General features: G+C 38.5%; 4 protein-coding genes across 6 annotated transcripts; all 4 read right to left on the bottom strand.

Annotated features, from left to right (window-relative positions):
* Nucleotides 1-789: 789 nt before the first annotated feature.
* Nucleotides 790-2,241, bottom strand: LOC121970436 (class V chitinase CHIT5-like). Its single transcript, XM_042521168.1, has 2 exons — nt 1,100-2,241; nt 790-1,022 (listed from the first exon to the last, which is right to left on the bottom strand). Exons 1-2 carry the CDS (start codon nt 2,220-2,222, stop codon nt 1,003-1,005), a joined length of 1,143 nt encoding a protein of 380 aa, XP_042377102.1. The 5' UTR covers nt 2,223-2,241; the 3' UTR covers nt 790-1,002.
* A 630-nt stretch (nt 2,242-2,871) lies between these two features.
* On the bottom strand, nt 2,872-9,866 carry LOC121970434 (transcription factor TGA4-like). Of its 3 annotated transcripts, none has more exons than XM_042521165.1 (10): nt 9,715-9,866; nt 9,424-9,503; nt 6,357-6,525; nt 6,201-6,275; nt 5,359-5,418; nt 5,196-5,273; nt 5,063-5,126; nt 4,318-4,589; nt 3,844-4,080; nt 2,872-3,344 (listed from the first exon to the last, which is right to left on the bottom strand). In XM_042521165.1, exons 2-10 carry the CDS (start codon nt 9,474-9,476, stop codon nt 3,192-3,194), a joined length of 1,161 nt encoding a protein of 386 aa, XP_042377099.1. In that variant the 5' UTR covers nt 9,477-9,503; nt 9,715-9,866; the 3' UTR covers nt 2,872-3,191. The 3 variants fall into 3 exon arrangements, with proteins under 3 accessions (XP_042377099.1, XP_042377100.1, XP_042377101.1); XM_042521166.1 differs by having other exon boundaries at nt 9,727-9,804; XM_042521167.1 differs by lacking the exons at nt 9,424-9,503; nt 9,715-9,866 and adding an exon at nt 8,116-8,386.
* A 1,080-nt stretch (nt 9,867-10,946) lies between these two features.
* Nucleotides 10,947-14,395, bottom strand: LOC121970433 (elongation factor 1-alpha-like). The gene is made up of 3 exons (XM_042521164.1): nt 14,299-14,395; nt 12,219-12,694; nt 10,947-12,132 (listed from the first exon to the last, which is right to left on the bottom strand). Exons 2-3 carry the CDS (start codon nt 12,678-12,680, stop codon nt 11,251-11,253), a joined length of 1,344 nt encoding a protein of 447 aa, XP_042377098.1. The 5' UTR covers nt 12,681-12,694; nt 14,299-14,395; the 3' UTR covers nt 10,947-11,250.
* Nucleotides 14,396-14,713: 318 nt separating this feature from the next.
* On the bottom strand, nt 14,714-17,726 carry LOC121970437 (TLD domain-containing protein 2-like). The gene is made up of 8 exons (XM_042521169.1): nt 17,508-17,726; nt 16,036-16,544; nt 15,863-15,935; nt 15,552-15,632; nt 15,388-15,451; nt 15,213-15,300; nt 15,031-15,115; nt 14,714-14,937 (listed from the first exon to the last, which is right to left on the bottom strand). The coding sequence occupies exons 1-8, from the start codon at nt 17,616-17,618 to the stop codon at nt 14,854-14,856; spliced, it is 1,095 nt and encodes a 364-aa protein (XP_042377103.1). The 5' UTR covers nt 17,619-17,726; the 3' UTR covers nt 14,714-14,853.
* Nucleotides 17,727-26,873: the final 9,147 nt, after the last annotated feature.

The following is a 26,873-nucleotide window of genomic DNA, read 5'->3' as shown; positions in this document are numbered from 1 at the left end:
GTCGGTTAATTACGATAAAAATGCATTTTACTTCCTCATGATTATCGGATGGGTAATCCGTCTCTATTGGTAAATAAATTTTTATATAAAATTTTTATCCATGAAAATTTTTATTTTCGTTCCTCATTCAAACATCTTTACTTAATTGTCCATGATATTTTTAGGTACAAAAAATCTAAAAATCAGTATAAATCCTCTTAAATTGAGTATATTAACTTAGAATATAGTATATTTTCTATCAAATTGAGTACGATTTTTTTTCACCTCAAAATATACTCGATTTTAGTTTAATGTGCTAAATTTAATAGGAATTATACTCATTTTTAGACTATTTGTACCAAAAAATATGAGGGTTAATTTCGATAGAAAATATACTCTATCCTAGTATAAAGTACTAGATTATAGTGTAAAGTGCTGAATTTAACATGAATTATACTTATTTTTAGACTTTTTATACCTAAAAAATAAGAGAGATAATTTTGATAGAAAATATATTCAATTTTTAATATAAAGTACTGACTTTAAGGAGAATTATACTCATTTTTAGACTTTTTAACTTAATTTTAAAATTTTTGTACCTAAAAAATTTTAGAGGTAATTTAGGTATCAATATTTGCATGAGGGAGTTGAAACAAGTAATACTTTACATGCAGGGAGTGGAAACAAAATTTTTTGAACATGGAGATTACATGTAAAATTAACATTGTGATTGGAAATTTTTCTCTAATTTATCATTATTGTTGGATATGTTCATAATTTTTTTTTGCTTTATTGTTTATCGAGCGGATATTGATTTTAAAACCATTAACTTCCACCAACGGTTTTTATTGTCGCAATTAAACAAGATTCTGGCCAGATTCCAATTTAGCCGATTCAACATAGAGATCTGGTCCGTTCCAGATTTAATTATTATCGAGTTCAAGCATAACTTATTAAATAATCAAAACAGAATTCAGGATAACGCCAGCGATATCCACGATCTGAAGACTTGCCCATCGTCATTCATGCCCACGCAGCCCGAGCTGCAAATAAAGATCGTATTGAGAATTATTGCAAAAAATTTCACGAGTATATACGGATTGATAATTCAATCGATTACCTGCTCTTGTGACGCTCCAGCGGCTGTCGTCGTATCCGATCGCCCAAAAGAAGTATCCCCCGAGGCGGCGGCGGCGCGCGAATCTGACCTTCCTAGCCGCTGACCAACTGTCGTCGTAGCCTATCCAGCTAGTGCCGGCGTAGGAGTAGGCCGCCGTCATCACCCGGTCATGCACCACCGTCGCGCTGTTGTTCCGGTTGAAGTCCTCCACCGCCGAGTACACCAGCACGCCGAGGTCCCCCGGCCCCACCCCCACCGCCGGCGCGCCGACTCCGTGCTCCGCCGCGTCCCGCAGCTCCCATGTCCGACCGTAGAGCGGCATCCCCAGCACCACCTGCCTCCTCGGCATTCCCGCCGCCACCCAGGAATCGACCCCGTAGCTGCCGCTGATGTTGCTGTTCGGATCGTACCACGCCGCGTGCTCTCCCGTCGCCGACGTGTCCCACGACCCATGGAAGTCGTAGCACATCAAGTTCACCCAGTCGAGCGTCGCCGCCATCTGGGACACCGGGTACGACCTGCCGTCGCCGAGGAAGAACCGCGAGGCGAAGTAGACAGCCGCCGTGAGCAGCAGCCGCGGCCGACCCGTGGAATCAGCCTCCCGCTCCGCCGCGGCGCGCCACTCGAGGAGGAGCGTCGCCAGGTTGGCCATCGCCCCTGCGTCTTGCGGGAACTCCCAGTCGAGGTCGAGCCCGTCGAGATCGTAGCGGCGGGCCACGGCGATGGTGGAGTCGATGAAGGCGGCGCGCGCGGAGGCGCTGGCGGACAGAGTAGAGAAGGCGGAGTTGCTTCCGCCGCCGCCGATGGAGAGCAGGGCTTTGACCGGCGGCTGGCGGCGGCGGCGGCCAGCGCAGGAGTGCGCAGCGGCGGAAAAGTTCCGGAGCATGAGGTCGTCGTCGGCGGTGACATCGAGGCGGAAGGTGGAAGAATCGACTTGGACGAAAGCGTAGAAGAGGTGGGTGAAGAGGGAACGGTCAATGGAAGAGGGCGGCGAGTAGGAGAAGGTCCACGTGGGCCAGTAGCCGGCCCTGATCGACGGATCCGGAGTACGATATGCGATAACCGAAGGAGAGAAGAAGAGGAGGAGAAGAAAGAAGACAATGCGTTCTTTCCAAGTCACCATGGTTGGAAGCCCGATCTCAAACAGTGAGCTAGCAATTGATATAAACCGCATCACTCGAAGGCGAATGGGAAGTCAAATTCGTTCATTAAATTCTAGTTGACCAACGCATTATTATTGATCAAATGAAATGCCAAAGCATCGATACAGATCCACTAGTTGTTTGATTTAATATTAAGAGAGTTTTTTTTATATCGAGATATTTCCTGATTAAGACTGAGTTAATATATAATTTATTGTCATGACAGGCAGGAAGTAGGAAAACGATGCAGGTCAAAGTCAGCTGTGATCCATGGCCAAAAGGAAGAGCACGAGAGAGCGCATGATGGACGGGATGGCCACCATATAATAAGAGTCGTCTAGTTGTCACTAACGCGAGCATGTGTTGCTCACAAATTTTTAAAGTCAAAGGCAACGCTAGTGGATGGTTGCTGTAGTGAATAATGGATTGTGTTATTATCCAACTCCGATCCCGATCACCGTCGCGGCCCCCCACCACCCCACGAACCGCCTCCCGGCCAGTCGGACAAGGAGGGGCGCCACCGCCCGGCAGTGCCGTTCCTCCACCTCCTGTCCAGTTGCGCCGCCCTTGACATGATCTGTTGTCTCTCTAATGCGATGCGTTTGACTGTAATCTGTAATACAGCTCGTGAAGAACAAATCTACTAGTTCACAATTCAATGTATTCTAAAAGGGTGTTCCGACTACAATAGTACGATATACATCATAAAAACAGCTGCCTGAAGAAGCAATTTTGCAGGCAATGCCCTGGAGCGGTCATAAATATTTACAGATCAACTCAACTTGATCTATATGCTTCAAATTTAGTTGTTACTTTATGTTTACAAAATTACTCCTGGTAGATACTAGAATCAGCCCTGCTACAATTACATTCCCGTGGCAGGTTGTTGTGAGCCCGCAGCAAGCTAAGGGCATGAACACCATGTTACGATGAATCACTTTGATAGAGCACTAAGCTGGTTCGCGTGGACGAGCAGTCCATAGCGAGCTAAGGGCACGAAGGCGTTGGCAGTAGTCACCAAGAGCAAGTAGACCTCGTGCCGCTTGTCGAACTGTGAGAATCTTGTACATCTGCTGCAAGGCTTGTTGCCGAAGGTTATCCGCCTGTACCGAACATGTAGCATTAGGTGATTATTCTACTGGAACGACACCTTGCAAATAAACTATTAACTTCCTAACAATCTAATCTTAGTTGATACTCATAGCCATTCCTAGGAAACCTATATATTCATAATTTCCTGATCATAGTGAAGGCCTCAAGATGCAAAACAATTAAAATGATTAGTAGAAGAGCATGGGAGAAGGCATGCCGAATTAAACAGGTATAATAGTGTGTTATATATATTTATTTCATATTTCTAACCATCTCACTTATGCACCTCAACCTTCTCATCTCTATGTTATTTTCTAAATAGTTTGGTCGTAGAAAGGAAGGGTATGCAATATATATATAGTACCCCTCCATGTATATACCTAGTACCCACTCATGTCTTGGTATGACAGATTAACATGAGCTCTATTAGCTTCGAATCTCTTGTCTAGACAAATTACAATCACAGCCAAAATGAAACTTTAGAAAAGGTTCATATGAGGGACCTATTACCTGGTTCACAAAATTCACAAAAGCCTCTAGTTTCCCCATTGCGTTCACCATCTGTCCCATGTAATTCGCAACACCATTGGAACCAGAGGCATCAGATGCCAGAGACTCAGCTAGAGTTTGTTGGAGTTTATCCATTCCTTGTGAAAGTGCATCCTCAGCTTGGGCTGAAGATTGTTGCAAGTTACATACAGCAAGAACTTGTTGCTCTGTCAGAGGATCTAGCTGTGGTAAGAGAACCTAAAACCAAGAATACATGCGTGTTAAATTCCACTATATCATTGAATTTGTGAATGCTGCAACACCAATGAAATGGCTGGTCTACTGATGCTTGTGTTTCAATAATAATGGAATGATAAGTTTTGAAACCTCCTTTTTCGCTGGAGAAAATAAACCGACGCTTTTTATATGCTAGATTATATCGTTGATACAACTTTAAATGCCATACAGGACAACTAATTAATTACTCGTACATACCTTTAGAAGTTCTGAAGGCCGAAAACCTCCAATCCATAGGAAAAATCGTTCAGCAGCTGTCTTCCACATGCCAGACATGATATAGAAGACATCAGATTTCCCAGCAATTGCTTTAATTCGAAAGAGATTGTCATAGTGATTCAATCCATTCTCTACAAGCATACGAAGCTCTATATCGGATACATGTGCTTGTAGAGCAGCTCTAAGTTCATTGGTTTGTCGGTTCTGTTCTTCTACCCAGTGTGCATATTCCATCTCAAATGCAGTAACACCTGATACATAAGAGGATCATTTAGGTGTACATTAAACTACATCTCTGAGACAAAAACCAAAGGCTATCAGGGAAAGCAGCATATAATGGTAGAACAGAGCCCAAGCAGCAAGTTTCTAAAAGCAAAGCAGTTGATCAATTTAAGAATTAACATGTTTTTTCCTTTTCCATGTTCGTGCTAGACAGTTCAATAGTGAAATGCATTATTTACTTATTATCTAACTCGTGCCATATATTTGAGTTTGCTATTTCATTTGTTGAAAATTTCACAAGGTAAAAGAAAAAGGGTAAATTATCTACCCTGGTATGGTTAAGTTCATTTCCATTTTTCCCACAAATGAATATTCTCTCAGGTCCTTGCTATTTGAAATAAGTCTGATTGAAACTCTGGCTATTGGCACTATGTTACAAAAAATATTTCAACATTAATAAAGCTATTAGATAGGCGAAAGAAAAAAATAATATGCACTTCACCTGAGTTTACACTGCCTGATAGGCCAAGAGTCGACTCTCCTGAATTCCCACCTATGTATACACCCTGCAGTTCAACAGTACTAAATTGGTTTTTTTGGAGTAAACATTTGTTTCTTGTAGGACATCCTTATACCTGCTGCCTAGCCCGACCAAGTTCCTGCTCCATCTGAGCTAGTTTTACACGACTTGATTCCAACTGTTGAACATAAGCCTATGAAAGAGCATAATATAAGTTGGCATATAGGTACCACCATGTGAGCTTTTAGTAATCAATCAATTATAAAATTAAAAGACACCTTTTTTCTTAGACGACTTTTTCGAGCAGCCTCTCTGTTCTGTGCCAGTCGTCTTAATACCTATACAAATATTTCATGAAATGGAATTTACTACTTCTGCAACATAACAGTTCTATATGCTCAATATTTCATAGTTCAAACAGGTTGAAAATTGGAATTTATTACTTCTGCAACATGCTTGCAAGTTTTACTTTCCAGCAAATATTCAGTTCATTATTCACAATCTCAGTGCACATCTCTATAGTCAAACCTTGTCCAAGCTATTGATCATAGGTAGGGTTGCACATTTATGACATAGGTGATAACAACTAGGAGAGATTACAGTTTAGGAATCAAGAACTAAAAACACAAGCTGTAGAAGCAACCTCCTTAGCAGAAAAGGTAACAACTCAAAATTGGATGCCATTTCAGGTATAGACCTCAAACTTAAGAAAAACTTAATGTCCACTTAACTGAATGACGAAAAAGGTTGTGGGTGTATAGAATCTTACTCTACTAAATGAAGATGTATGTATCCATTGGTTTGAAATTGAACATTCTCTTTCAGAGTCAATCATAAAACTTAATTACAAGAAACATACATAAATGATAATGAAAGACTGCAAAAAATCTTGATTTGTTGCTTTCTATGAATCATGTTAGTTTACAACCTAATTTTCTATGCTCATTTATAAGTTGTTCTGCTGATAAAATAAGAACCCGATGGTATTCCAAATCACTGAATCAATGAATGATTTTCTTCATTAGAAGAACACAGTGTATTAAAAAATAGAAATGATTAATCATCATATTGTAGGTATCTGTCTCATACAGAGTGGTAAGTGCTAATGCAAGTTTGATACCTTCTCTGCAGGCTTGTTGGCTTCCTGGTCATATTTTTTCGAATGCCGTGCTGTGGTATGAGGGCCATCTTCTAACTGTAATTCCAATATAAAGTTCAAGTAAATCAACTAATAGAGGTGCCACCAGATAAAAAAAACTGATTTGATATTTCTTACCCTACCACCGTGGTGGACATTGCCGTCCACCATTGCTGATGATGCTGTATTTTGGCTGCTGTCAGCATTCAAGGAATTTCCCCACATGCCTATCTGGTGATTTGTTTCATATATTCCCATCTTTCTAGGGGAAGCAAATTGAGATGATGTAGAGCTCATGCTACTTGAACTGCGAGTGAAAGAAATGTCAGTTTACCCAAAAAGATGAAAATGCTATGGAAAATTAAAAAGAAATAAAACGCCATGAAACCATAAACTAAATGTCGAACATCTCTAAAATGGATGATTTAGGAAGTAATGCAACCACTGATTACAGCAAGGCCCAGGTATTTCACAAAATTGTACCTAGATGTGCACTCCAAAAAACTTGATTGACAATAAGCTACAATATATTTGATTGAACAAATATATAAATTAACATGAACTCAATATGAACCACAAGCAAAGCCAATGCTAAACATAAGATTTTTCCTCCTGGTAATCTTGTCAAAATCTAATTTGCTAAATCAAGGATTTTTCTATAAAGAAGCATTGGAGTCCATTATCCAGAAGAGAGGTTACAATATGTAGACGCCATTAATTCAGTACAAACTGGCTTTCAGTTTAGTTTAAATACTCTCATCCTTATATGAAATGTAATTTTTGTAAAAAGAAAATAATTGATGGAATAATTAGGAAGGATGAAAATGAATTCTTGTGAGTAAGAGTTTTAGATATGTTATTCAACGACTCGCAAGGAGATACCGATGAAGATATCATAAAAGGGATAAGAAGGGATGGTAAAAATGGAAAGAAATTTTCCGAGTCTTGTATGATTGTCATGTTCTTCTTATGCTAAAAAGAATTGGACTATAAGGAAACATCACATATAACAACATTAAATCAGCATATAAGAATGCTAAGTTGAACTTGTGAGTTATTATAAGATAGAATAAAAAATACTAATTTGTAGAGTAATTTGGTAAAGAAAATATCCAAAGATGACTAGTAAATTACTATAAGTAAAAAAAGTTAAATTTATTAGAATGGAACGTGTAATTGGTACTTCAAAACCAAAGAAAATATATTTGTATGATAAAAAAAAATATTTAATTAATTTGAATATTGTTAGTTATATAAGTAATTAAAGGATAAAACCACTTGTCAAAGAAAATAATGTCATCTATCCCCTTCTTTCTATCTGCGCATGAAATTACCATGCAAACAAACAAACTATGAGTTGGGCTCCCAACAATTCGCAGTCAACTACATATGTTATCCCGCTAACGAGCCAGAAACCTCAAAATTGTCTCAGTCAATTTCTCAGTCTCTCTACGTTCGACATGGGAACCCTGCTAAGATTCCTACTTTTGGCCCGGGTGGCGAATCAAGATTATCTAGTTGGCATTAAACACCATCCCGAGACAAATCAGTCAAAAAATTACTCTCAGAGTGAAGACAAAGGAATCCAATGTTGCAATAAGTGAGAATGATCTGCTAAACCCAAAGATCCTAGCTTTGTTAGAATCGGTAACCCAAAAGGCAAGTACGAAGCGAAATAATACATAAAAATCTTTCCAAACAAACTAAAATCCACCGTCCACCATTAAATCCAATCCAGAAAATAGAAAAGATGCAAATAATCTATACTCATCAACAAACCTACTATTGTAAAACATCAACGACTATCTTTCTACCATAAATGTTCAAAGTTCCAAGACAAAGAGACAAGAACATGAAACCAGAGACCGAAAGGGGGAAAAAGGAACGACTTTGGAACCTCAATGCTGCGCGAGCTTCTCCCAGCTGGGTTAGAGGCATCGAAGCAGAAGTCGGCACATGAACACGTGGAACCCTATCTCCCAGCACTCATCGCCATCCCTATCGACATCCCCATCCCTCGCCCGCCGACCGGTATTGCTTGTTCGCGCGAGCAGGAGAACGAGATAAAAGGAAGGAGACGAGAGGGCGGACAACGGAACGAGCTCGAAGAAATCCTCGAAAACGACCGGCGCCTCTTTTGTCAAGCTACTCTCCGTTTCCCCCATTTATTTTATTTGACAAAATTATGACACAATAATCAATCCTCCACCTTGGCGTGCAAGCCGTCGTTACTCGTTACTTAGCCTCTGTTTGGGAGGAGGTGAGTAAAGGGGAAGGAAAGGTAAACAAATTTTTACACTTGTTTGGGAGAGAGTGAGCCATGAAAGGGAAGGGGAGAGAAGGGTAAAGGTTCCCCTTGCATGCTCGGGAATCAGCGAAATTCCTTACACCCCAAATTAGGGTGTAAGGAAGGGTAAGGAAAATTTATCTCAATTTTATCCTTATTTATATTTTCACATACAGATTTATTAAAAAAATAAGAGGATATTTTTGTAAATTTGTATATTTAACCTTCATTTCCATCCCTTTGAACTTTCCCTCCCTTCCAAACAATGGCAAGATAAATATATTACTTTCCCTCCCTTCCCCTTCCATCCCCTTTCATTAATGAACCTTACCTCACCCCATTCAAACAGAGGCTTAGCGACGGTGGCGACGTCATGACTGACGTGGCGGCGGGAATAGAATAGCAATCGCTTCCCTTAAGCCGCTCCGTCGGTGCACGCTGGACTGCCACCTCATCGTGACGTCATCGTCCGTCACCATTGTTAGGTAAGTCTGGTTCGACCGGCCAGTCCCCACCTCACCGCTCCGATAAGCACTCCAGAAAAGTTTCATTTTGGCCCCAAAATTTTCGATTTTACATAACTAGTTTCTAAAGAATGTTATTTACCCCTTGAAAATTTTAAATTCATTACGTCAGCTTCACAGGGCGTTTGGTATCTGAACCGAAGTAGAGCACAACTTGGGTCACGACAAGTTATGAAACATGGGCTGGGCTTTCAGGTTCCTCGTGTATCAGCTATGTCTTCTCGAAATTGAATAAGAAGAGTACAAAATGATCTGAATTGTTAGACCAAGTTTATCCACTTAATTATTTGTTGCTTTTAAAGTAATTATACAATATGAATTATAAAAATATTCATAAACTGAAGAACATATATCATCATCATTCATCACCATCAATTAAAAGCATAACTCTTACCGAAGAGTAGGATGATGTAAGGTGTCTTCAAGACAATCTCGGTAAAGCTCCATTACGCTCCAGTTTGTTTTCTACTTCATCTGTTGTTTTACAAAGCAAATAATTGCCACCCCAAGTTTTCTAAGTTGATGTAGAATAATCAAATTGTTAAACTAATGCTACACTAATTATCTTCTGCCAAACTACATGCGTAAGTTTGACAAACATTGAAAGGAAAATTTGGAACTTTCAGAAATGGATGGTATCCTTAATATCCGAGGAAAAAAAGAATGCAAAAGTAAAGAAATTTACTTGAGCTATTACTTTCGACTACATCATCTAAGAGTGTTGTGCAGGAAGAAGAGATGGACACTGAAGCTTATGAGAAGAAGGCTACTTTTGCAGAATTGCCAGGCAATTTTTGTAGTCTGTATAGAATCGAGAATAAATAATGGGGAAAGGAAGACAAAAGACAAAAACAAAAAGGAAAAAAAAAAAAGTCTGCTTTCATTCTGTGAATCAGTACTGTATTGTTCGGTACTCGTAAAATCTTTCATTATTTTAGGATTAAGAAAAGTTTTTTTGTTCAGATATTAAAAGAGTCGGTTCATGGGCAAATTCGTTGTTTTTTTTTTAATTTTGCATTTTCATCTTTGGCTTTTGTGAGTGCCAAGGAAATTGCACCACCTTTACAACCCTTTCCAATTGCGTACCGACTAAGTGTGCTTACTTTAATGAAAAAAGGTGAACCTTTGTGAAATTAAAGATACCACACATGAATATATAATACTAATTAATCGACAGAAGATAAGATTAATTACACTATTATTTAAGTAATCATTAGAATACCATACAAGGTATCCAACCTAAGAAACAAGCAGATTCGTACTTATCTCAGACTTAGCTTTTTTTTCCCCCCAATCAATTGTTCTACAGACTTTCAGTATTTTCATTAAAATAGCAGTGATAAGGGATAGCAGATATCTGGACTTTACAGAAGTTCCGAAACTTATCTTCTTGAGATGGCTGTAAAGACCATGAATCACAGTTTATAGCACCTGACACAGAACAGTGGGCACCATTGATTATAATGACCTACACTACTAGAGACATCTTTTGACAGTTTTCTTAGGTCTGCTCAAAAGCTAGTGCTTGAATCCATTTTAAACACGCAATCTGGCATTTGGTGGTGGGTCGGTATCATGTCCAATTATAACAAAGATCAATCGATTCTGCTCGACCCTTTTTCTCATTAGTGTTTTGCCTTTCTGAGCAAATTAATTGTTGGCTATAAAATGTCTTACATGTAGGTGAAGCAGAGGCTCAATAGATTCTGCCTTGCAGTGGCTTACTGGAATGGCTGCCATGATAGGTCAAGCAGCCCCACCACCTTGACGTTTATGCACCAAGGTGATCGGCACAATTCCTCAGAGAGGTTTGATCCCATTCATCGCTTATCTCCTTTCCTCACCTCTCTGCTATGAAAATCTTCAGGATAATTCATTCACACATGAAAACTACCTGGGCAACTTTGAGAACAAATATAACAGATTAACAATAAGCATATATAAATACATATTTACTCATGCAGGAACAACGACCAGTACAGTTTAATACAATACAAGTAACAACAGAGGACACTCAACAGCACATAGACTTGTAAAAATCCGAATGGTTTTTACTATGGAAAACATAAATAGACCTTAAAGCCTGCCATCGCCTGTCGAGCACCCAGTTCTGCATCCAGACTCCAGATAACATACACGCGAACTTGTAAAGGCAATGAAACAGACGGACAACACAACAGCTAACGACGACTCCAGACAACCCTGACTTGCAATCCTCAGTTCATTTCTTCTTCTGGGCAGCTTTGGTGATCTTGGCACCAGTTGGATCCTTCTTCTCCACGCTCTTGATAACACCGACTGCTACAGTCTGCCTCATGTCCCTGACGGCAAACCTACCAAGAGGTGGATACTCAGAGAATGTTTCCACCACCATTGGCTTGGTGGGAATCATCTTCACTAAACCTGCATCACCATTCTTGAGGAACTTGGGCTCCTTCTCAAGCTCCTTGCCAGATCGCCTGTCAATCTTGGTAAGCAATTCCGCAAATTTGACAGCAATATGAGATGTGTGGCAATCCAAGACAGGAGCATAACCGTTGCCAATCTGACCAGGGTGATTCATGATGATGACTTGCGAGATGAAATTGGCAGCCTCCTTTGCAGGATCATCCTTGGAGTTTGAGGCAACAAAACCTCGCTTTAGATCCTTAACAGCAACATTCTTTACGTTGAAGCCCACATTATCACCTGGGAGAGCCTCCTGGAGGGCCTCATGGTGCATCTCCACAGACTTGACTTCAGTTGTCAGTCCTGTGGGGGCAAACGTGACAACCATACCTGGCTTCAACACTCCAGTCTCAACACGACCAACAGGGACAGTTCCAATGCCACCAATCTTGTAAACATCCTGAAGAGGAAGGCGGAGGGGCTTATCAGATGGGCGCTTGGGTTCATTGATCAAATCAAGGGCTTCAAGGAGTGTTGGACCCTTGTACCAGTCAAGATTTGTTGATCTCTCAATCATGTTATCCCCTTCAAAACCAGAGATTGGAACAAAAGGAATCTTATCAGGGTTGTAACCAACTTTCTTCAAATAGGAAGAGACTTCCTTTACAATTTCATCATATCGTGCCTTGGAGTACTTTGGTGTTGTAGCATCCATCTATTAAACAAGAACAAGAGACATCCTCAGTAACTAACAAACAAAATATTTCTCTATGTATATATAAAATAGCATCGCAACATTACCTTATTGCAGCAACAAATCATTTGCCTAACACCAAGAGTGAAAGCAAGGAGTGCGTGCTCACGAGTCTGCCCATCCTTTGAGATACCAGCCTCAAAACCACCAGTTGTTGAATCAATAATGAGAACAGCACAGTCAGCCTGAGATGTTCCAGTAATCATGTTCTTGATGAAATCACGATGGCCGGGGGCATCAATGACTGTGCAGTAGTATTTTGTTGTTTCAAATTTCCACAAAGCAATATCAATGGTAATACCACGCTCTCTCTCAGCCTTCAGCTTGTCAAGTACCCAAGCATACTTGAAAGAACGCTTGTTCATCTCAGCAGCTTCCTTCTCAAATCTCTCAATAACACGCTTATCAATACCTCCCAACTTGTAAATAAGATGGCCTGTGGTGGTAGATTTTCCAGAGTCGACATGGCCAATGACCACAATGTTGATATGAACCTTCTCCTTACCCATGACTAATTTTCTAGCTGAATAACAAAAAAAATGCAATGATTGATCAATTCATTTGCATCAATATGCACATCTAAATTTTACAATATATATATATATATATATATACATTTTTAAATTATGGCATTGAACAGTCATCCAATTCAAACTATACCTACAAAACCATATAATAAAATAACAAAATAAATCATCCATCCAGTCAAAGACCAAGACCTAAGCAACATCAACCAACAGTAATGAATTAAGCTGTTAATAAAGAGTCAAAAAAAAAAAAAAGTTAGCCAAAGATATTATAAACAAATGATTTTCTTAAGCGTTTCAATCTTCTTCTAGCGTACTCACAGGATTCTCAATTACAAATTCTAAATCTAGCTGTTTGAAGAAGCAATTAGAAGTACAAAAGTCCATTAATAAAAAAAATACAAAGCAAGCACTTAATTCATAATACTTCACAAGACACACGAAAAACACTAATGTCAAAAATAAAAAGATTACACAAAAGAATCCATTTGGTATTATACTAAATAGTTCACGAGCTTACAAACTTTAGAAAACAATTAGGCTAAATTTTTCTATACATATTCAAAATTTATGTAATTGCTACATAATGAATTTAAAGCACAGAACAAAGCAGCCAATAACTAACACCATTATTACAACTCTTTAAGATAAAAACCACCCGGACTAAACATTACAATTAATTTTTTTTATAAGATTGAATATTTTATGAACTACCAAGATGCCCTTAAAGCCTAACCCTCACTGTGTTAACATTCTTAAAAGTGAAAACAGTTGCAAAAGATCAAAGATAACAAAAAAATTACCTAGGTTGAAAAAAAACACTAAAATCTGCCAAACATAAATTTCAGGTCAAACATCCAAGGAGCCTTTTAGCTTTGCGTAGAAGTGGTAAACAAAATCAATTGAAAAAAAAAATCATACCAATCAAAATTGTTTATTATCATATACCAAACATAAGATTTTTCTGATTCAAAATATTGAAAGAAATTAGATTTTTATTTCTTCCTGATGCAGACAGCTAATGTCAACTCCTAAAATAAAATAATAAAAATCAAATGATCATGGACAAAAAGGCAATTTTAATAGTTAGCGGCACAGAAAAAAAAAGACAATGTCACAAGGTATGACGTTCTCAGCAAGGCCGGGTATTGAGAATTATACTTCAAAATTACATATAGAACTTATAAGAACTACAAGTTTCCGTTAAATTTTTACACAGCATGGCACCCAAAAGCATCCGAGTGTACGGGCATCAAAAACAGGTTCGACAGCATAAATATAGATCAAATCAATCAACTGAAGATAAGAGGATTACCAGTCCATTTATCCAAATGATCCAACCAAATTCTAACATACATAAAACAACCGATCTAGCTTCGACAGACATAAAACAAACAATCGAAGCAACTCCATAAATCACGAGGCAAACTAAGAACCAGCAACACAAAATCAAACTAATTATCTAAGCTAACATTTACAGATCGAAGGACAAACTAATTATCTAAGCTAATTTCGCAGATCGAAGAACACAGAAGGCATACATAAAACGGGAAGAAAAATCTCTCCGTAAAACCGATCGACAAGATAAAAAATCTCGTACCAAAAATAGGAAAACCAAGGAGAGCGGCGGGAGCGGCCTCTTTCGCGCGATAAAGAGAGAGCGAGAGCCCTAGCGCAACAATTTATAGAGTTCTCTTTACTGTTATAACCTTAGGGTTCACGCGATGATGAGGGTAAAATAGTCATTTCGTGTATCTTGCAACCTCACCTGATGACGGCGTTGATGTGGGTAAATCTTTTGGGATTCTCCCTTGGTTCCTTCAACGAGTTAGGAGTTAGGACTTCGTGGGACCGGATTTAGTGTTCTTTCCAAAGCGGGGTTGGGATTATACAGCGGGTATTGGATAAACGTAATCATCTTCTACCAATAGGGGTATCCAACTAATGGGCGAAACAGATACCATTCATTTCCAATCGGAAGGTTGTGAATGGATTTAAACTTTTTATGCCTGACAAATCAAGAACGAGTGTGTAACGTATTATTCGAGTTTTGTACTTGCATTAAAAGCATATTTACATTGTAAACACTCAATTCATGTAATCAACAAAAACAACAACCTTTCTGGCATTCTTTTCGACTCACAACAATTTAAGTTCACCACCTGAGGACTCCAGGCTTTTCGGTTCGACACAAGTCCAGCATCTCATCATACTTGGAAGCATAGGCAAAGCCCCACAACTGCAAAATGGTATACAGGAATTGAATGTTTCAGTTAGAATTTCCGGCAGCAAACATTCTGTTCATCTAAGAAGAGATGAGTTCATCAGATACCTCAATCTCCTTCACCTCAAACTCTTCGCTGTGGGCAAGACAGGAGTTGCCGAAAGTATCTGAAGAAGAACTGGATCCATTCAACCTTCATAAGTGAATCGAAAAAAAACATCAGTTCTAATGTTCGACACTTTAACGAGCATATGATATTAACATAGAATATGCTGAAGGGAAGAATTTACAGGTCTCCATCCAAGTATAGTGCGAAGTGACCACCCCCGCCCAATGCCAAGGAATCAGAGGAACAAAGTGTGAAATAGTGATTTGTGCCTGCAGAACTTAAGAAGGCAGAATAAGTACACTTGATATAAAGAAGGATATTGCAGAAAGTTGACATTGAAGAGTTATTCATGGTACCGGTAGTCCGAAATATTACAGGATTTCCAGATACATCAGTGAAAACAAAGCTGCTATTTGTTCCCTGAAACAATGTAAATGGAAAAAAAAAAAAATATGCAAGCCAACAAAATGAGTACATTGTCAAATGGAAGTGACTGGTGAGAATCCTTCAACTTGTATACCTGATATTTTCTTTGATTGGTTGGTTGTAGTGGTGCTTCAACTAAGCCACCGAAAACAGCACCGGTTTTATCCCCAACCACCTGAAAGAGAAGAGGGTTATAGACTTTACTCTGGTTAGGAGATTGATATTCCATCAGCTACAAGCCATCTCTAATATCTCAGAGCATTTTGTTGGACAACCAATCAGCATTGCGAAGAATAATTGAAATGGTTTTCATATATGCAAAGTCCAGAGTAGCGGAGATTAATGCTTTGGTTACACAAAGTTTAGAGAATAACATTTTTATTCCTAGAAAACTAGATAATTTACCAAGAGAGAATAACCAGGACAAAGTGCGCTTCTCCTGTAAAGAGTCGATAAAGAAATCCCATGTCTCCATGTGCTGCATAAATGGAAAACAAGATGAAAAAAAGTAATATAACATTCTTATAATAATTGCAAAAATGCATTGTCAGATCAGAGTATCAAAAAACTTTCCGCACCTGTAAAGAAGTAGCCAATTTGACCCTTTAGTTAATGTTGGCAATGAGAAGTATAGGGCAGCACGCATATTATCTGAGAGAAGCATCGATGGTTCGGACATGTCTGGTAGATCAAAGTGCGAAGTATCATCCCTTGTCACTGCAACTGGTGTTAAGTTGCTTCTAGTCAACTCTGGCTCAATAGCTGCTCTATTCTCAACTTTTGGTTCTGAAATCTGACTCAATCCGCTGATTTTGACTGCCTTGTTTATAGCTTTTCCAAGTGTTCTCCTGACTCTAGTGAATAAAGACTTCCTTCCACTACTTTCAGTGGGTGCAGATGTTGATGCCATCTCTTCTGCTACTGCATAATGGTCATTTCGATCTCCAGTAGGATGATTGCTTGGGTTTGAAGACGACAACAAAGAGACTAAGAAAGCAGCAAACGATGATGTATCAGGTCCATCTGGAGCTTCAGATTTATGCTCGGTCTCTTCCTTCTCAGGATTTATAGTTTCCAGATCCTCTTCCTAAAAAGTGAAAATAATTTTATCCAAACAGAAACATTATGCAGGATGCACACTGAAAATATACTCAAAACCAGAAAGAAAGGAGAATACATTCCCAAAGTTTCTATATTTCAAGGACATTCCAAAAATTACAATCATTCAGACACATTAGGTTCAGATCAGGATTGCCTACAAGAAGAATACATAAACTATGAACAGTTAACTATTGTATAAAATCTCCTAGTTCATATTTCCCACAGTATAAACATTCATTTCCTTACTTCCATTAAACACTGACAACTTGGAAAGCAACCAGGGGAACAATATATTGATAATTGCAGTTAACAAACATAGAAAAGAAATATGTAGATGAGGTGGTATCACAACGAATCAAAAATAAGTCCATGTTCTTGAAACTATCCAATAAGAAAAAAAAAGACCAATCTTTTATGATGTCAACGGAATCTTTGGCGCTTATGAATGAACTTCTAGCAATCATGAAGCAATCTCTCATATCTATAACATATTATTCACCTAATTGGCATCCCCACAACTCTCTCGAGACAGCTACTACTTAACCAAAGAAACTCAATTTTTGAAGACCCCTAAAATCAGACGAAGATTTCACGGAAAAGTAGCATCTTGTCCACAGAGAAAAAAGAAAAATCCTAATAAGCATTATACCAATTCTGTTTCTCAGTAGAGTAGATTTGATTGATAAAGCAAGGAGCCCCAACTCCAAGCCCTATGCTTAACCCTAAATTCAAGGATCTCTAAATAAAACAGCAGCGATCAAAGGATTTAAAAAAACGCAGAATTAACAAACACGAGCCGAAATCAGGGTAAAATTGAACAAAGAACAAGCCAAAGATGAAACATTTGACCTCAAAAAAGGGTCTTCCCGACAGAAAAAGGGGAAAACTAATCGGATTTTGGAGGAAAACGAACGGGCGATTAGATGGGCAAGGCAGTTCTAATGCTTACAGATTGGGTTTGGGATCTGGAAGAATCAGCGGAGAGGGGATTGAGGAGGACGGTGGTGATGTCGGAGACCAAGTGCACCGCTTTGCTGCCAAGTGAAGGCAGGTACCCCATCGATCCGACGGAAGCGGGGCGAGGAGAGCAGGTGGTGGGCGGCGGTTGTTTGATTTTCTCTTATTTCGCCTTATGGATTTGACGTGTTCCTGGCGTTGCTCATTGAACTTGTATTTTAATGTTTCGTTTTCCCCTTTTTTAGTTTTTATTTATGGCAAAAACACATTAGATTTTCTATTCAAAATTTAAAATTTAAAGTAAAAAACTTATTTTATTAAATTTAAATATCTATTTTCTACTATTCAATATATCTTTCCAATAATTTATCATATCTTTATTTTTTTTTTATTATTTTTCTCTTTTATCCTGTTCGAAAATCAAAGAGATAAAAGTTAGGGATGTGACACTCCCACTGACCTCCTGTAAATTCCGCTCTGACCTGCAACACAGATGACTGCCAGAAAAAGGATCCCCAGTGTTGGCCCTCCAAGTCAATCACCGCCGATGAAGTATAAGACGAAGCAACAAGAAGACTGTAGCGCAAATAGTGAATATTGCATACCTCCGTCGATGTTTAGACACTCCTTTATATAAAACTCATGTAGCATGTGTACACGCTTCCCTAAGTTTTTCTTGAAAAAACTTGTCAGTAAAGTGTCATTGACACAGTACCTTAGTAAGCCGAGCATATCTCTGAAGTGTTAGTGAAAGCTTTCGTCGTACGATCTTCTAGCTATCCATGCCCGGTATCGGCGACACTAACTCCCAAAGGGATGTCGATGGATACCAGAGTATGCTGCTAAGCCGAGCGGGCTGCCCGCTCGATCGGAACTTCGCTGTTCCTGTATCTCATCCGCTTGTTTGGGACTTCGTTACATGCATACGCTCAGCCGGAACTCCTCCCTACTCTTGATACGTTCGCTCGGCCAAAACAATAGTGTGCCAGTGTCATGCCCGCTCAGTCGTGGCTCCATTGTGCCAATGTCGAATCCTACTACTTGCCCGAGCGAGGTAGCCGCTCGGCCTGGATTCTGCATATCATCTCCTCTAGCGTCCTCCCTTATTGAGCATCGGCTATTCGACATATTACCCGAGTTAGAGGTGGGGTTGGGTCGGACCCTTCTCCTCTCGGTCGAGGCATGATCGCCCCGATCGGCCGATGACTTCTGAGCGTTGACCACCTTGACTTTGACCTCCACCACGGTAACTATCCCTCGCAGGGTGGGCCCCGCCTTATCACCGTATCACATGTCTCCCCCTCAAGTCTAGTCGAAGAAGGTTGCAAGACTGACTGACTGACAAAGTTGTTTGTGAAGCTTTTCACTCGATCGGCTTTGACGCTTCTTGGCCTATGATCGGACTAACGTAACCCAATGGTCGACTATGTGACCGCTCTTTGCTGATCGACCTATTGAAGATTGTCGATCGGCCATAGTTTTGCCCCCTTAAGTCGATCGGCATAACGAGCAATCACACTTGGCAATCCTTTCTTGGGCTTCTCTAGGTGAGCACGATCCTAGCTTACGTCACCCAGATTTCTAGGAAATCGTGCAAATCTCTTCGCATTAAGGCTGAGCACACCCCCATGCCTTTTAATTGCCCTCATTAAATGTCGGCCCGTGGCAATGCACCACGTGTCACGTCCGCTGCCGTCGCACACCTGACGTGATAGGATATCGATATGACGTTTAGCGGTTTAAATTCAACGGTCTGGTCTCTGGCTGGGTTTCTACTACCTACATCGGACGGCTCCGGTCGACCAGCCCCGGGGTTTATAAGCATTGCCTACCTACGTCTTCTCCACTCTTCGTCGTCGTCCTCGTTTGCAAGCCTCTTGTCATCGCCGTCTTTGTCGCGCTTTGCTCCATCGCCCTTTCTCCGGCAATCTCTGCGATCTCTCGTAAGCCCTCATCTTCCTTCGATTGAAGTTGCTCGTTGCTTGTAGAGTCATTTTTTCCCAGTCACCTTTCTTCCCTATTTTTCATTGAACTTTAGTTTCGATGGCAAGCTCTTCACAGCCACCTGTCAGCGCCCCTGGGCTCTGGTATACCTCTCTTGAGTCCAGGTTTGATGTCGGCGACGCTGAGAGTTTGACAGCCGCATTCGAGTTTCTTCCTGGCTACAAAGTTGTCTTCCCTTCTCCTTCCGATCGGCCAAATTCTCCGCTATCCGATAGCATTTGTTTCTTTAGGGATCAATTTGTTGGAGTGTATACTGAAAGCCTAAGTTTTTGTAAACATTTGTTTTGAATAAAGAATCACATTTGGTCATATTATCTACATTTGTTTGTAGTTGTTCAATTAATTTATATTGTAGATAACATAGTATGTGGTGTCACATACAGAAGATAATGTTATCAGTACCTTATAAATTATAAACAGTAGTTCACGACCAAAATGGAAAGGAACAAACCATTAGAAGGTCGCAGTGTAATTAGGTATTAGTTTATCTTGACTATATAATTACACTAGTACACTCAGAGTGTATTGAGTAGGACCATTTGAGGTCGTTTCTTTTATACTGACTTTATAAAGAAACAAAGACCTCAGTTATTATGGAAGTGTGTGCTCTTAATCCTAATATAATAACAAGCACATATATTTGATGTTTAGTTCTTTAATTTATCAATGGGTGAGATTTAGTTCGATGAATCAATAAACCCGATAAGTTGGGAAATGATATCACTTATAGTGTGTGTTGTTGATTATAGAAGGAAACTGTGTCCTAGAGATACTAGGTTGATAATGTCCCCAAGAGGAGCTCATAAGGATTGTCATGTTAAACCCTGCAGTGGACTTAGTCCGACAGCGATAAGGTTGAGTGGTACTACTCTTGGACTAAGATATTAATTAAATGAGTTGTCAGTAACTCACTTAATTAGTGGGCATTCGATATCTTAAACACAGGGAGACTAACACACTCATAATAAGAAGGAGCCCAAAAATGTAATTTGGGATTGGTGCGGTAGTTCAATAATAGTTCTCTAGTGGAATGAATTATTATTGATAAAATTAAGTTGTGTGTTCGGGGTGAACATGGGATGCTTAATTTTATCGGGAGACCAAAACCAATTCCTCCTCTCAGTCCCTATCGTAGCCTCTTATTTATAGAGTACTATACCCACCTATACCCACCTTCTATACCCACCTAAAGGGGGTCGGCCAAGCTAGCTTGAAATCAAGCTAGGGTCGGCCTAAGCATGGTTTAGGGTGGCCGACCCTAGCTTGAACCCAAGCTAGAGGGGGTCGGCCATAATTAAATTAAAAAAGAATTTTAATTTTAATTTTAGTTTTTATTATGTGGAAAATATAATTTATTAAAGAGAATTAAAATTAAAATATCTCTCTTAAAAGGATCTACAAAAGATTAAAGAAAGAGATTAGATCTCTTTCCTTATTTGTAGATTGGAAAGATATTTTATTTTCTCTTTAAAAATTATTCGCATGTTAAAAAATTAAAATTATAGAAATTTCTTTTTATCAACTATGAAGGGATTTTTGAAGAGAAATTTTATTTTTAAAATTTCCGGAAACAAATTAGGAAGTTTTAATTTGTTGATTGAAACTTGTCTAATTTGCCTCTCTATGATGTGGCCGTCCATTAAGAGTTTAATTGAGAAATTTTATTTTATTTTTCTCAATTAAATCATGTCAAGGAAATTAAGGAAATTTTATTGTAATTAAATTTCCTAATTTACCAAGGCTAAGGATTATAAAAGAAGGGGTGGGGGTGCCTTTATTGAACACAACCTCTATTATTTTTCCTTCCTCTCTTATTCCTTGGTGTGGCCGGCCAACATCCTCTCCCTCTCTTCCTCTTTGTGGTGGCCGAAACATCCCTCTTGCTTGGAGCTCTTGTGGTGGCCGGATACTACATGGAGAAGAAGAAGAAGAAGAAGGAGAGAAAGCTTGCATCCCTTGGAGCTTGGTTGGTGTTTTTCCTCTTCCTTGGTGTAGCTCTCTTGTGTTGGCCGAACCTAGCTAATAGGAGAAGAAGGTTCATTGGTGGTTTCTCATCTCGGAAGATCGTTGCCCACACAACGTCCGAGGTTAGAAGAGGAATACGGTAGAAGATCAAGAGGTCTTTCTAAAAGGTATAACTAGTAATTTTTCTTTCCGCATCATACTAGTTATTTTTGGAAATAATATCAAATACAAGAGGCTTACGATTCTAGTATTTCGAATATGTTTTTCGATGTTTTGTTTTTTTTTGATTTATTTTTCCTTGTGATTTGATTGTTCTTTTCAGTTAACCTAAAGTTATTTTAGGAAATTAAATATTAGCTTTCCATAAAAGGTTTTGTCTAGTCGGTGGTGGTTGCTCCCATATCCAAGAAGGTCATGTGCCTCGCCACGTCAGTACTAGGAACTAATTATGGAAATTAATATTTAATGGAATTAATAACTTAAGGTGATTTGGATCGAACGTGTTAAGTTCCGCAGGAAATCCAAATCTAAACCTAAAAGAACAAATAGATTAAATTGGATCAAACGTGTTAAGTTCCGCAGGCGATCCAAAATTTAATTTAAAAGAACACATGGTAGCTAGGAAAAGGTTCAGACCTTTGTACAAAATTTTTGTACAGTGGAACCTCTAGGTTTTCCGAGTAGCAACCAACACAATTTAGCGCCGGTCTGCAATTTCTTATTCACCCATTCTTTCCCGCCATATGTAAGTACTTCCGTATCTCCCTTCATTAACTAGTGTCGAACTCCTTTCGGCTACTGTGCGGGGTAGTGATCATGTTCCGCCTGTACGACATTCCTCTCACTCTCCGGATTTTTCATTACTTTTATTATCTAAAATTATCCGAGCCGGGAACTTTTCTTTTCCAAGCTCGAGTGGGGTTAGTTTTCTTCGATAAGATGTCGACCTCCAAATAAGAATTGGAGAGAATATTTCTTTTTTGTACGTCTTCCCAAGCGGTCGGACTTCCCGACCCACTGACATCTTGAAGTGGCTGCCCAACCTCCCTTGAAATAGTATAAGAGCCGATCAGACTACCTTAACGCAGCTTCCATGTTGGTCAGTTAGAAGTACGACATCTACAAGTTGCTGCTAGAGGGTGTCTTCTATATCTTCGGCCTAAGTCTGATCCGCACATGGCTTCCTTTTAACCTAGGTATGCGACTTCTGTATTCCTTCCTTTGATTCTAACTGATTTTTCTTCCTCTTTTGCAGTCGAAGTCATGCTACGTGCGCGTCTAACCGGCAAGGCTAAACTTGCGGACACTGCTGCTGTGGAAGAATTGGAGAGCCGCGACCTACAGTCGGTCGACTCACAAGAAGAGCCACAAGATGAGAGTGAGGCGGCTCCAGTCTGTTGATGCAATCGACCTAGGTTTGATTAGTACGATCATTGTTTTGATGTGTGTGTCAAAGAGTTTAAGTTAGACTTTCATATGTGTTTGATATGCGTGTTTGAGTCTTGCAGGACTTGGTGAAACACACATGAGGAGCTTGGTGCAACTAATCTTGGGAAGCTCATCCTAGGGCTTGGATCCTTGAGTCGGTGAAGGATGGTGTGGAAGGCATCCGAGGGACCGCCGGACGAGGAGCAACGGAGTGGAGCCGAGGGAAGTAGACTTTAAGGCAACGTGAAGGATGACACGGAGAGGAGCCGCGGGCTCGGGTGCATCTGAGGGACAAAGGCCGAGGAAGAGAACTTCAAGGGCGACTCCGGAGAGGATGAGTGTGAGTGTGTAACAAGGTGCAGTCTAGTCGGTTGCAACTTTTAACAGTCAACTGCACCAGTCAACTGCATGTTTTAGTAGTCGACTGCACCAGTCATAATCTCAAGTAAGAAGAAGAGTGATTTGTAAAAGAAGAAGAGTGATTTGTGAGAGGTTGTACTCCACCGAGAAGAAGTAAGCTCTAGCCAGAGATTGTCGGGGATTGATCCACCGAAAGATCAAGAGTTCGTCCATCTCAAGGACACGCCATGGAGTAGGAGCAAGCAATCTCCGAACCACGTAAAGGAATTGTGTTAGCGTTTGTATTCTTGCTTTGCTTTCATTGTTTTAGTTTTAGTATATTCCACTTGCACACTAACCTTGTAGAGAAGAAATCGATTTGGGGGTAACCTAGCTATTCAACTCCCCTTCTAGCCGACCACCGATCCCTTACACAAAGGTCGAGAAAGGGATAGGTTTTCTTGCAAGTACTTCAAAGGGGACAAAACCCGAGGTGGAAACTGAGTCCGACTCCGAATCATATGAAGAAGAGCAACTAATAAATATGGTAAGGAAGATATTCACTAGACGCAAGAGAAACTTTACCAAATGCGACATGAAGAAGATGTCCAAGTCTGCATCCAACAACTCAAAGACAAACATCATGTGCTATGATTGTAATAAGAAAGGTCACTTTAAACATGAATGTCCTAACAAAGATAAGATGAGGAAGACAAAACAAAAGAAGGCACTCAAGGTGACTTGGGACGAGTCTTTCTCAGACGGATTGGAAGCTGATGAACCAAAGTAAGCAAGATACCTCACGCTGATAGCAACCTGAGGTGAATCAGATCAAGAAGAAGAGTCTGAATACGAGTCGAACAACGAATCCACATTTGGTTCAAACAAACCAACTAGGGTAAAATTTTCCAAAATCATTTCTTGTTTAAATAAAAAATTAACAAAAACTGAGGAGCACACTAAACTCCTTCTTAGGGAAAACAACATTCTTAAGGAACAACTGAGCTTAACTTCCTTAACTGACCAAGTTCAAGACAGAAATTCAACACAAGTTACAAACTTTGAGAAAGAAAATTTTATCTTGAAAAGTCAGGTTAAAGAATTAAAAGAACAGTTGAAAAAGTTTACCTCAAGATCCAAGTATCTAAACATGATACTTGGATCCCAAAGAGCTGTGCATAAATGGACTTGAATATAAGTCTAACTCTACTTTTAAATCATTCCTAACCTTAACTCAAAATTTAAAACTAACTAAAGCTTAGGTTCTGAAAGCGTGCCTAACCACGTAAGTAGAACTCAATCAATACTATGTACCAAAAAATAAAATACACTACTTAAAACCAAATCAAAATAACTCAACCTTAATCTCTAAAATTAAACCCTTTAAACTAAATTCAATAAAATCAAATAAATTAAAAACTAAACCTGAATTAAATAAATACGAAATTAATCTAAACTCAAACTATAACCAAGTTTATTATAACTATAAAGCAAATCAACACAAATCTAAAACCAAATCTAAAGTTTAATAATTCAGGGGAGACTCCAAATTAGTTGCCACCTCAAAATAATAACTTACTCGATTGGGTAATTAGGACTTGGTTAATTAGGGATAAAAGTTTAACTTGATAAACAGTATTGGAGAAGTTTTGGATGATAGTAGATTAGGGAAGTTCTGTCTATGCATGTCTAGGAAGATATGACTTCGACATGGTGTATTTGACTTAGTGGAACTAACTGAAACTATCCCTTACCAATTCTAACTGGGTAGATCAAAGTTTTGTACTAAGTTCAGTGGGCAGGACTATTTGGAAAATTTTAAAGGCGTGATTACTCTAATAATGTCTAGGTGACTCACCACAGCTTAGACGTTTATCCAAAAAATATTTACTTGTTGAACCCAAAACTAAACTTGAATCTAATACAAGTTTAATCAAACCCTAAAATTTAACCTAACTCATCTCACAAAATTATAGGATTCCTTGATTGAAAATATAGATCAGATGAGATGAATAAGAATTAAATTAAAATAAATCAAGGTAAAATAAAATAAAGCAAATTAAATTAAATTAAATTTAAAAAAAGTATAAGATAAAATTAAAATAAAAATAAATCAAGTTAAACTAAGTGAGTTAAAAAAAAATTCCTACTCTTTTTAGGAATCTAAATGGATATTGGATAATGATTGCCCCGACACATGGACCAGGGATCAAACAATGTTCACAAAATTGACCTTTAAAAAACTAGAAACACTTGTCTTTGGAAACAACGGTATACTTAAGGTAATTGGAATATATAACATTGAACTAGAATATAATTTCATTATTCATAAAGTACTACTTATTGAAAATTTCAAATTCAACTTACTCAGTGTTAGTTAATTGTATGATTCAAAGTATAAGATTAGATTTACATCCACTGAATGTTTAATTAAACATATGAAAGACCCTATAATAAAATTAAAAGAATTTAGGAATAATAACATTTACATAATTAACCTAGCTAACTCCTCACTAAAGTATCACTTGACACAAAAGGAGGAAAATTGGTTGTGGTATAGGAGAATGCTCCACACTAACTTTAAAAACCTCACCAAACTAAATGACTTATTAGAGGACTAGACTCAATAATTTGTAATGCTTGTCAATACAAAAAATAGACAAAGTCAACCCACAAACCAACTAATCAAACTCAAACCATTTCAACACTTGAATTATCACACTTAGATTTATTTGACCCATATGGAATTAAATCTATTAATGGAAATCTATACTGTCTAGTAATAATTGATGATTACTCAAGCTTCACTTGGGTAAAATTTTTAAAAAATAAAGATAAAATATTTAATGATTTTTTAAATAAATTGAAAATGAAAAATTCTTAGAAATCAAAAGAATTAGAAGTGAAAGAAATAGACTTTAAAAATCATAAGTTTACTAAATTCTGCTTAGGAAATGTGTACCATCAAGAATTCTCGTGTCTTAATACACCTCAATAAAATAGAATAGTTGAAAGAAAAAATAGAATCCTCCAAGAAGCACTAGGACAATGCTTAATGAATACCAACTATCAAAATATGTTTAGGTAGAAGCTGTTAGTACAACCTATTATGTACAAAATAGAACAATAATAAATAAGAAGTATAATAAAACACCATTTGAAATCTATTATAATAAATTACCTAATATCAAATATTTTAAAATGTTTGGATGTTCAGTCTATATATTAAATACAAGAGAACGTTTGGAAAATTTTACATCAAAAGTTGAAAATGAAACTTTTATAAGATATTCATTAAATAGTAAGAGGGTACAAAGTTTATAATAAAAATATCCTAAGAATTAAAGAAACTACAAATGTAAAATTTGATGAATCTAACCCTAAGGAAACTAACTCAAGTCAAACTCAATCTCAACCAATTGATTTTGTTAGAGCTAGCACTGATCTAGGGGGAGCAAGTGAAATAGACGAACATGAAATTGAATAAAATCAACCACAAGGAAATGAACAAATATAAACTAAATCTAAAATAATAAGAATAAGTTCAGATCACCCAATTGAATAAATAATAGGTGACCTGAACTAAGGGTTCAAGCTAGATTATCATTTAGAAACCTAAGTA

Source organism: Zingiber officinale, chromosome 4A, assembly GCF_018446385.1.
Source record: "Zingiber officinale cultivar Zhangliang chromosome 4A, Zo_v1.1, whole genome shotgun sequence".
In the NCBI taxonomy this organism is placed as follows: Eukaryota; Viridiplantae; Streptophyta; class Magnoliopsida; order Zingiberales; family Zingiberaceae; genus Zingiber; species Zingiber officinale.
Note: the sequence above shows the minus strand (reverse complement) of the source record. Positions and strands in the feature narration are given on the sequence as shown.

What these genes read in the sequence shown, in the direction of transcription:
- LOC121970436 (XM_042521168.1), bottom strand. Translation starts at nt 2,222, where the DNA reads ATGGTGACTTGGAAAGAACGCATTGTCTTCTTTCTTCTCCTCCTCTTC. An exon ending in CTGGAGCGTCACAAGAGCAG is followed by an intron (nt 1,023 to 1,099) that starts GTAATCGATTGA and finishes CTTTATTTGCAG; the next exon opens with CTCGGGCTGCGTGGGCATGA.
- LOC121970434 (XM_042521165.1), bottom strand. Translation starts at nt 9,476, where the DNA reads ATGGAGCTTTACCGAGATTGTCTTGAAGACACCTTACATCATCCTACT. An exon ending in TTACATCATCCTACTCTTCG is followed by an intron (nt 6,526 to 9,423) that starts GTAAGAGTTATG and finishes TTTCACTCGCAG; the next exon opens with TTCAAGTAGCATGAGCTCTA. An exon ending in CCAACAAGCCTGCAGAGAAG is followed by an intron (nt 5,419 to 6,200) that starts GTATCAAACTTG and finishes ATATTTGTATAG; the next exon opens with GTATTAAGACGACTGGCACA.
- LOC121970433 (XM_042521164.1), bottom strand. Translation starts at nt 12,680, where the DNA reads ATGGGTAAGGAGAAGGTTCATATCAACATTGTGGTCATTGGCCATGTC. An exon ending in TGATTTGTTGCTGCAATAAG is followed by an intron (nt 12,133 to 12,218) that starts GTAATGTTGCGA and finishes CTTGTTTAATAG; the next exon opens with ATGGATGCTACAACACCAAA.
- LOC121970437 (XM_042521169.1), bottom strand. Translation starts at nt 17,618, where the DNA reads ATGGGGTACCTGCCTTCACTTGGCAGCAAAGCGGTGCACTTGGTCTCC. An exon ending in CCAATCAAAGAAAATATCAG is followed by an intron (nt 15,452 to 15,551) that starts GTATACAAGTTG and finishes ACATTGTTTCAG; the next exon opens with GGAACAAATAGCAGCTTTGT. An exon ending in CTATACTTGGATGGAGACCT is followed by an intron (nt 15,116 to 15,212) that starts GTAAATTCTTCC and finishes TCACTTATGAAG; the next exon opens with GTTGAATGGATCCAGTTCTT.